General features: G+C 49.3%; 1 protein-coding gene across 1 annotated transcript; it reads left to right on the top strand.

Annotated features, from left to right (window-relative positions):
• The first annotated feature begins 384 nt into the window (after window positions 1–384).
• Window positions 385–4,221, top strand: Gp5 (glycoprotein V platelet). The gene is made up of 2 exons (XM_021643887.2): window positions 385–619; window positions 1,331–4,221. Exon 2 carries the CDS (start codon window positions 1,424–1,426, stop codon window positions 3,125–3,127), a length of 1,704 nt encoding a protein of 567 aa, XP_021499562.1. The 5' UTR covers window positions 385–619; window positions 1,331–1,423; the 3' UTR covers window positions 3,128–4,221.
• The last annotated feature ends 5,727 nt before the right edge of the window (window positions 4,222–9,948 follow it).

Here is a 9,948-nt window from a genome sequence, read left to right as displayed (position 1 = left end):
TGACATTAAGTTAAGCTGCAAACTGCACATGAACTCTTGAACAATGCCGTTAGTGAACATGCTTGACAATGGCTAGACTAACCATGGGGGCAGGGGGCATTTACTAGCCTTACTTTAAAAGTAAAATGTTGGGAAAAGGAGATGGATGGATGGACAGGTAAAGACGCTTACCTCCAAGACGGATGGTATGAGTTCAGTGCTTGCGATCCACATGGTAGAAAGTGAGGACCGATTGCCTGTTTTCTGAGGCCCCCAAGTGGGGCTGTGGCACTTGTGCGCCCATATACTCCAAGTAATTTTTTTTTCCTAAGGGAATGAGAATTGGTGCAAAGTAGCTTGCCCTTCCCCCTAAAAAAATGTGGCTGCTGCAATGAGTCTTAACATGCCATTTATGGAAGACCTTCAACCATCCAGCTTGGACCACAGTTTGAGAGCTCTTGTCATTAAAACCTAGAATGTGCCCTCTTAAGATAGTCTTTTTTTCCTTGAATTTTTTTTTTCCCCTGGTATGGTCCTTATCCTCAGGATGCAGGACTACTCCCACTTCCTCAGTGAAGTGCCGAATCACAAGCAGAGCTGTAAAGCCTTTCAGTCAGTCCAGGGTTCAGGACCGCTTCAGGTAAGGCCAAATACACTTAAATTAGTGTATGCAATTAGAGGGGTCAGTCTGCATGGGAGCAAAGAGAGACTTGGTACTAGAAGAAACAGTACAAATTTTTACTTGGGAAACATTGTTTGGGTAAAGTAGTAGTGTGTGTATGTTTGACAGATAATGCCAAGAATAGTTTTAGTAAGCAATTTGGCTTATAAGCAAACAGTAGCTCGTTATTTAAATGTGTGAGCCGTAAAGACCACGCTCGGTACGTGCAGTGGAGCGCTCAGCCCATTGCCTTCCAGTTACTGTCCCAGTGCAAAGTGCAAAGAAGCATGACATAAAACCACGAGCCTTATCACCTGCTCCACTGAACCGTTTCAGCGGGGTGTGATTGTGAGGTGCTGACACTTTGAAAGTAGGGGTCTAAGAAAATGAGGGGAAGCGGCCCTTACTGTTCCCTCGTTGGCGGTAGAGCCTCACTGCTTAAGTTATTAAAGTCAGTGGCACAGCCAGTCCCATGGGTACTGCTTTGTGATGACTGAACGTGACAAGTTCTTTAAATGTTTTTAGGCAGCTTGAATGTGCCCAAATTTCAATGCTCTAAACTGAGGGCTTGGGCTATGGTTGGGGGGGGGGGGTAAAGTGTACTCAGCAAGTCTGATGTAGACTCTCCAGCACCCATAAACTGAACAGAAAAGTAATTTGGTTTTGTTTGTTTGTTTGTTTTTTAAATAGGCCCTTGTCAGTGAGTGAGCGTGCTAGGCAAAGAGCAGTGCTTGCAGCAGGTGTCCGTCTCCAAGATCTGACTGAGCCAGGTGCCTTTCGGACATGCTGAGGAGCGCCCTGCTGTGCGCCGCGCTTGCACTCGTGCGAGCCCAGCCCTTTCCCTGCCCCAGAACCTGCAAGTGTGTGGTCCGCGATGCCGCGCAGTGCTCCGGCGGCAGCGTGGCTCACATCGCCGAACTGGGTCTGCCCACGAACCTCACACACATCCTGCTCTTCCGAATGGACCGGGGCGTGTTGCGGAACCACAGCTTCAGTGGCATGACGGTCCTGCAGCGCCTGATGCTCTCAGACAGCTACGTTTCCGCCATCGACCCAGGCACCTTCAATGACCTGATAAACCTAAAGACCCTCAGGCTGACTCGCAACAGAATCTCTCATCTTCCACGTGCGGTCCTGGATAAGATGGTGCTCCTGGAGCAGCTGTTCTTGGATCACAATGCACTAAGGGACCTTGACCAAAACCTGTTTCAGAAACTGCTTAACCTGCAGGAGCTCTGTCTGAACCAGAACCAGCTCTCCTTCCTTCCCGCTAACCTTTTCTCCAGCCTGGGGAAGCTGAAGGTGTTGGATTTATCACGGAACAACCTGACCCACCTGCCCAAGGGATTGCTGGGGGCGCAAGTTAAGCTTGAGAAACTGCTGCTCTACTCAAACCAGCTCGCTTCTGTGGATTCGGGGCTGCTGGACAACCTCGGCGCCCTGACCGAGCTGCGGCTGGAGCAGAATCAACTCCGCTCCATCGCCCCCGGCGCCTTCGACCGCCTCGGAAACCTGAGCACCCTGACTCTGTCGGGAAATCGCCTGGGGTCTCTGCCGCCCGCGCTCTTCCTGCACGCGAGCAGCGTGACCCGGCTGACCCTGTTCGAAAACCCCCTGGAGGAGCTCCCGGAGGTGCTGTTCGGGGAGATGGCCGGCCTCCGCGAGCTGTGGCTGAACGGCACCCAGCTGCGCACGCTGCCCGCCGCCGTCTTCCGCAACCTGAGCGGCCTGCAGACGCTGGCGGTGACGGGCAACCCGCGCCTGGGCGCGCTCCCGCGCGGCGCGTTCCGCGGGCTGCCGGAGCTGCGCGCGCTCGCGCTGCACGCCAACGCCCTGGCGGAGCTCCCGGAGGACGCGCTGCGCGACCTCAGCCGCCTGCGCCAGGTGTCGCTGCGCCACAACCGGCTGCGGGCCCTGCCCCGGGCGCTCTTCCGCAACCTCAGCAGCCTCGAGACCGTGCGGCTCGAGCACAACCAGCTGGAGACGCTGCCGGGGGACGTGTTCGCGGCCCTGCCCCGGCTGTCTCTGGTCGCGCTGGGCCACAACCCCTGGCTCTGCGACTGTGGCCTGTGGCCCTTCCTCCAGTGGTTGCGGCATCACCAGGACCTCCTGGGCCCGGACGAGCCCCCGCAGTGCCGTGGCCCCGAGCCACGCGCCGGCCTGTCGTTCTGGGAGCTGCTGCAGGGTGACCCGTGGTGCCCGCACCCTCGTGGTCTGCCTCTTGACCCTCCCACTGAGAACGCTCTGGATGCCCCGGTCCCCTCCCAGCTGCCTGACAACTTGCAGTCCCAGGCGTGGGTCCAGCTGGTGGCCCGGGGTGAAAGTCGCGATCACAGCTTCTACTGGGGTCTTTACGTTCTGCTTTTAGTAGCTCAGGCCGTCGTAGCCGGCATCATCGTGTATGCCATGATTAAAATCGGCCAGCTGTTTCGAACATTAATCAGAGAGAAGCTGTTGATGGAGGCAATGGGAAAACCGTGTAACTAATTAAAATGGGACTTGAGCACTCAGAAGGTGTGTGTGTGGGGTGGGGGTCTCCCGCAATGAGAATCCAGTCAGGATGCGGCTCCCTTCTTCCATTTCCCTCGCCATTTCTCCCCTTCCTTGTTCTCCCAGTTCATCCTCTCAGTGTCCCGTCTCTCTCCTCAGAAGTCCCTTTCATAAATCGCGACTGCTTGCTAGCCTGGCCTGCGTGGGTGGGTTTCCTCCTCTGTGGTTAGCTTCTGGGGAGAAAGGGAAGGACACTTGGCTTGTGTTTGGCTCATCCAGTTCCCACCGTGCAGTGTGCTGGGTGCCTAGTGGAGAGAGGAGCTTTCTCGGTGTCTGAGTTTGAGGACACTCCTGCCGGCTGGGCAGGACTTCTCCTGCACCCAGCAAGAGTTGGGTAAATTGGCTGGAGGAACACTATCATAAAACGAACCCTAGACCCCAGAGGTCATGCCTCTTCCCGGGAGAAACCTGGAGTGTTCTTGTCCTTTTCTACTTGAAAGGCCAATTTCGTGTCCCTGCTCTTTTATGTTCTCTTTTTGAGTCCGTTCTGCCCGCTGTTTTGGGAGGGTGCGATCCAGAGATGAATTTCAGGGCGAGCCTCCTCTGTGATGGGCTGAGCTGGGACACACAGGAGATCCCATCCCCACCCCAGTCACAACAGCCCCTTTCCGGCACCCATTCCTGACCTGACTAGGATGGCTGTTGTCCCAGGAGCCGGGTATGGGAGCTCCTATGTGTTATACTCAGCTCATCACAGAGGGGCTTGCTTTGAAACAGAGACTCCCCAGGAACCAGAGGCTGATTGAGGGGGTTCCGGAAACTCATTGCCACGTGCTGGGACGCGTGGGGAGCTGCTCAGTGTGTCCATTGGCCTCCAGGGAGTTTCCACTTCTTTGCACAGGCAAAATAGGGCATTTTGGTTCTTATTTCCTAGAGGTAGATGCCACCTCATTTCACAAGCATTTATGGAGCTGTGACGATGTGACAGCTGCTCATGAACGTAATGATAGCTTGGATTCCAGTGGACTGTGCTTGTTTCACATTCTCATTTATCCTTCCAATTGAAAGCAATTAAACCCTTGTTGCATTAATTGGCTGTCTGTGCTTGTGAGAGGCAGTGGTTAAACATATGTGCTGGGAGCTGACAGGTGAGGGTGCAGTCTTGGTGTCCCCATTAACTAGCCCCTGAGGACTCTGCACACGCATTCTGAAGGCCCGGTTTCCTCATCCTTGAAAGAGGACAAAACAGTATCTGCCTCCTAGGGTTGCTGGGAGAATCCGAGGCAGTGAAACACACACAGACTTCACCCAGTGTCCTACATACAGAAACTGCCCAGCGGATGATAGTTATCACTGAAGAGCCTGTGGTTACATCCTCACCCCCAGCACACACACACCCCTCATATTTTTTGAGACACTGTCTCAGGATGCAGCCCAGGCAGGTTTTGAACTTGAGATTCTCCTGTCTTATCCTCCCAGGCTCTTGGGATTATAGGCTTGGGTCACCACACTCAGCTGGCATCATGACTTCTAGAGAAGAACTTCAAGATATTTCAACCCCCTACGTGTATAAAAGAACAAGCTTTCTTGAACTGGAGGTTGTACCCAGTTGTCTCCAGGCGGCCTCGGTCCTGCTTGATCTCGGGCCACAGCCGAGGATCCTTCCCACGCCATGAGGAGGAAGAGCTGGGTCCTGGCATCCATCTACACATGTACTTCTTCAACACCAGCTTCAAACATCCGCTGCTCGGTGAAGCCTTCCCTGTTGCTCACTGGGCACTTCCTGACTCTCAGGCTCTGCACACCACCCTCAGTCTGATCCTGGATGTGATTTCAGAGTATCTGTTTAGTTAGCCTCTTGCGCTCCTTGGACAGTTTTCGTTTTGTCTATTTCAAAAATTTGGAGTCACCTGTAGCTCAAAATCCAGGTGTTTTTGTTTGGTTGGTTTTTTGTTTTGTTTTGTTTTGTTTTGTTTTGTTTTTTTGTGTGTGTGTGTGTGTGTGAAATTCAGACACAGTTCTAACCAACTCTTTTCTGAGGCAGGCTTCCTAGCACAAAGCCTGTTTTGTTCACCTACGATGATAGTTACAGTTGTCCCTACCAGAGCTTCAAGGAACAAATGAGGAAATCCTTGCCGGTCTTTGTGGCCCAATGGCAGCTGTTTTCATCAGCTATTCTGGAACCCACTGTGTTCTGATGCTTCTCACTGTCTCTTCATGGGTTTCGTCATTAGACAAATTGATTGCCAAGTGCTCTAGTAAGTAGAGAGTCAGCGACATGAGTAAAAAAGAAAAAAGAAAAAAAAAAAAACGCCCACCTTTATGGCATTACACCCTGGGGTCCCACTAGCCATGATGTTGCTCTCAAACTCCAGGACACTCAGAAACATTTAGAAAGTGTAGAGGGCACTTCAGATACCTCACCAGCTTCATGAAATGTTCATGCTTTGCTCTATTTAATTTTTAAACAGTGTCAGAAACAACCGATAGTATTGGAAACACCTTATCCCTTTTCCTCTTTATCAAGCAATAAAACTGCGCAGTAAATGTGTTTTGCTCCTTATATGTGTATAAGCTACAGCACATTTTCTATTTTTACCTTAGCAACGCTCACCTGAATACGGTAGTCCTCAGCTTTTCCTGAACAAAAATACATTGAGATTCACCAGTATGGGTATTTGGCTCTAAGACACCTGATGTTTATATAATATTCTATTGAGTGAATATTTTACAATTTACCACTTTCTGTTGGTTTGGTTGGCTTTGTTTTTTGTTTTGAGACAGGGTCTCCCTGCATTGTTCTGGCTGTCCTGCAACTCACTATATAGATCAGGCTAGCCTCGAACTTTGAGAGGTCCACCTGTTTCCCCAGGATGGGGATTAAAGGCATGTATACCAACTCACCTGTTCCTTTGTTCTCTCTCTCTTTCTTCTTTTCTCTCCTCTCTCCCTCTCTTTTTTCTAGTGGTCATCATACTCTACAGCTTATGTTAATGTTGGATTTTAGTGAATTTGATATAAAACAATTTATCGCGCATGCACACTAGTATATGTGTATGTGTGAGTGTATGTGCATGCACATGTCACAGTGCATGAGGAGGTCTGAGAACAGTTTGTGGAGTCAATTTTCTCCTTCCACCTTTATGTGGGTACTAGGGATCACTGGGAAAGGCCCTTAATGCCTGAGTCATTCCCATGACCCTAAAATAGTTTCTCATGTTGTTTTATCTTGGTTTCCTGACAAGTGGTGAAATTCATTTGTTTTAAAGTGTTTTTTTGTTTGTTTGTTTGTTTTTTAAACACTGAGATTTCTTTTTCTGGAAACTATCTGCACATGTGCATCGATCACTGTACATTTTGTCTTTTTCTTCCAGGAATTTTTTTTTTCACATACGGACACTAATCTTCTGTAAGATACATGTGTTGTAAATATTGTCTTTTAATTGTGGCTTTTATTGTTTCTGTCTTGTCTAGGGGTTGTTGGTGTTGTCATACCTTTTCTTCAAATTTGCTGTCAGAGCTCAGAGCCTCAAACACGCTACACAAGCTCTGTATCACTGACCTATGATCCTAGCCCCTAGACATGGCTATCATATATCTGGCAATAACCCCAACAATTGCTGCTTTCTATTAAAACCTTATACCCAACATTTAAATTATTTTTACATTTTAAAACCTTGTCTGCATTGGATGACACATGCCCATCATCTTGACAGGGAGCAGAGCCAGACTCCATCCTAACCTCCTGCCTGGCTGTCTCCTCCATAAATGGATCACTGCAAGCTCTGGTTTGCTGAGTACTTTCAAAACTCATGAGTAGACGTTGAATTTTAGCAGATTTTCTGCCATGTCTGTTAAGAATCTTGTATGTTTTTCTCCTTCAGGATTTTGAAATGGTAGATGATTTTGTAAATTTTTATGCCTGCATTTTGAAGTTTTCCTAAGCTCTGAAAGCTTAGGGATTTTGAGGGTTTTTTTTTGTTTTGTTTTGTTTTGTTTTGTTTTTTTAAGGTCCTTTTACTTTGTATAATGACTTGGTATACCTATATGCTCCTTCTGAGGTGTTTTTGTTGTGTGTTTCTTATTTCTCTGAAATCTTTGATTATCACCCCACATTTTAAAACTGGAACAAGAAAGATAACTGACTCTATGCATGTATGAAAAAGTTCTGAGGGCAAGGTTTCTAGGGATAGCAAGCTGGTTTTGTTAATTTTTTTTTTGAGACATTCATCCGCATCACTCCTCCTGTGCCTCCTTGAGTCCCTCCCAAACTCATGACATCTTTGTGTGTGTGTGTGTGTGTGTGTGTGTGTGTGTGTGTGTGTTTTTACAAGGTACTGAATCCATTTAGTGTTGCTCATATGGACATGTTCCCATCTGATTGGACAACCTAGAGGAGATGGATCCCACCCCCACCATCTCACTAGGCACTGACTACCCGTAGCTTTTTACGTAGGGGCAGGATCTTGTGGAATTTCCCCTGTGTTGGCGTGTCAACTGGTGTCGTCATTGTACTGGTCTTGTTCAGGTGCCCATAGTGTTGAGAGTTCATGCTTGCAGCTTCTTCTGTCCTGTGTGGCTAGGAGTTTGGACTTTGTTTTTTGTTTTGGAAGAGTTTTGTCTGTCCAAGGCTTTGTCATCTCCCTAAATAGCTTGTTTGTTTTTCCTACGACGAAAGCAGAAGCTTTCAAATCACTCCCTTTCATCCCCACATCTCGCACCTGCCTGCTCTTCCTACCTGGCCTCAGCAGCATTCAGCCTTCAAAGACGTTCTGTTAGGAAGATGACCGGTCTCCACCCACTCTGGCTGTGGCTCGCTCCTCACCTGCCACTCCCTCAACTGTTCTGTTTCATACACCTGCTGGAATTGGAAGTCCACTGATGACCCTCCCCACCACCTGTGACCATGAGCCTCATGCTGTTTTAATTCCTCCCATCCAGGTGCAGTCCTTGGAAAGGGAGGCAATCGGAGCTATTAAGTCTGTATTTCTCTTCTCTAAGTTTCTAGCTCTGGAAGTTTTTCTGTCTTCTGGCAGAACAAGGTCCTCCTTTCCCTGAGTCCCTTCTATACTCTGTCCTCCATCCACCCCCTCCCCAACCTCCCACTGCCTTCCTAGAGCCTCGGCAGATAGGGGCCTGAACCTCTGATGATGTTGGAACGGACTCAGGGTGTCCTGAGAGAAGTTTCTCTGGGCTTCCCAGCCTTTGAAAGTCACCATTCCTTCCAGGGTGTGCCGCAGGCAGGGAGATTCCAGGACTCACTCCCCAACAGCTTGCACCCCCTCATTAAGCCCTGGAATGTTACAGGATGATCCGTCAACATCATAAAGAAACAAACATTAATTGAGTCTGGTTGCTGCTGGTCTGGAGCGGGAGGGCTGACACCTGAGGGGAGAAAACAATGAGCAGCCTCCGCCCAGCCCTCAGCCCCATTCCTGCCTGGCCATGTTGCCAGTGATGCCTGGGTTTTATTAGTCAGCATTGACCCTGCTGTTTCTAAATCCAGCCCATGGGAGAGTTCTGTATTTCAGAGGCTGTGCAGCCAGTGTGCATTTAGTGACATTCAGCACACCCTTCGCTGTGATTTCAGTTGTCCTAACTCTTACAGCCACCCAGGAGGTAGATATTAATAACATTTACCTTAAGGCTGAAAAGAGCCGGGTGGTGGTGGTGCACACTTTTGACCCCACAAGGCAGAGGCAGGTGGATCTCTGGGTTTAAGGCTAGCCTTGTCTACAGAGCAAGTTCCAAGACAGCCAGGACTACACAGAGAGAGCCTCTCACCCCACAGCCCCCTCCCCCACCAAAGGCTGAAAAGAACATGAGGTCCAGGGTGGAGAAGGGTCTCCAGTCTCCCAGCTACCACCAAGTGCCAGCCCTGTTTTCCCTGGCATAGACCAGACAAGCTGATACACAGGTCTTCTGAGCAGGGGGACTCACATGCTCATGGTCACAACCATGTCAAACTAGAGCCCTTCAAGCCTGAAAGGAGCAACCTGAAAGCTGAATATTATTTGTGAAGGCCTTGGCTTTTAGTGTGAATGAAGAGAAAAATATGAATATAAAGAGAAAAGTGGGTGGAGAGAAGGTAAAGAAGAAAGAAGGGAGAGAGAGAAGGAAGGTTTCTAAGTTGTTCAACAGCAGCTCCAGGCTGCTCCCTACTCAGCAGGAGCCAGAGACTGCAGCTCTCCACTGACTCAGTTTCTCCGCTGGTAAGGCAAATACAAGTGTTGTGTGCACAGAAGTTCTGCTGGGCAGGGAGGAGGACACCTACCACTACTCTCCAGGAGAGCACGCTTGTGTCTGCTCTACTTCCTCCATTCTAGAGACAGGGGCCAGTAAATGACACTGAGGAAGCAGGTGAATGGAATGTTGTCGTCCTCCTCCTTCTCTTTCTCCTTTTTCTTTTCCTTTTCCTTCTTCTCCTTCTTCTTCTTTGCCTTTGTGATTTTTGAGACAAGGTTTCTCTGTGTAGCCCTGACTGTCCTGGAATTCATTCTTTAGACCAAGCTGGCTTCGAAGTCATAGACCGACCTGCCTCTGCCTACTGAGTGCTGGCATTAAAGGCGTGTGCCACCACCACCTGGCTGGCATCGACTGGAGGGTCTTCTGAGCAAGCATTTCCATGTCCCTCTTACATCTAGATACACCCACCACCAAAGCTTCCACCCTCTGCCCATGAGACACCTGGCTGAGGCTACCAGACCCTAAATAAATAAATAAATAAATAAGCAAGCTTTCAGGCTTTGTGTGAGAGTGAACTTCTTTCTGTACCTCCCACTCATACCAAAAGTTTCTGTATAGAAATCTAGCAAAGC

Source organism: Meriones unguiculatus, chromosome 17 (genome assembly GCF_030254825.1).
Source record: "Meriones unguiculatus strain TT.TT164.6M chromosome 17, Bangor_MerUng_6.1, whole genome shotgun sequence".
Lineage (NCBI taxonomy): Eukaryota > Metazoa > Chordata > Mammalia > Rodentia > Muridae > Meriones > Meriones unguiculatus.
The sequence above is the reverse complement of the archived record's forward strand: the minus strand, read 5'-3'. Positions and strand labels throughout refer to the sequence as shown.

Bases quoted from the DNA above. Each gene is read 5' to 3' on its own strand.
- Gp5 (XM_021643887.2), top strand. From the start codon at position 1,424: ATGCTGAGGAGCGCCCTGCTGTGCGCCGCGCTTGCACTCGTGCGAGCC.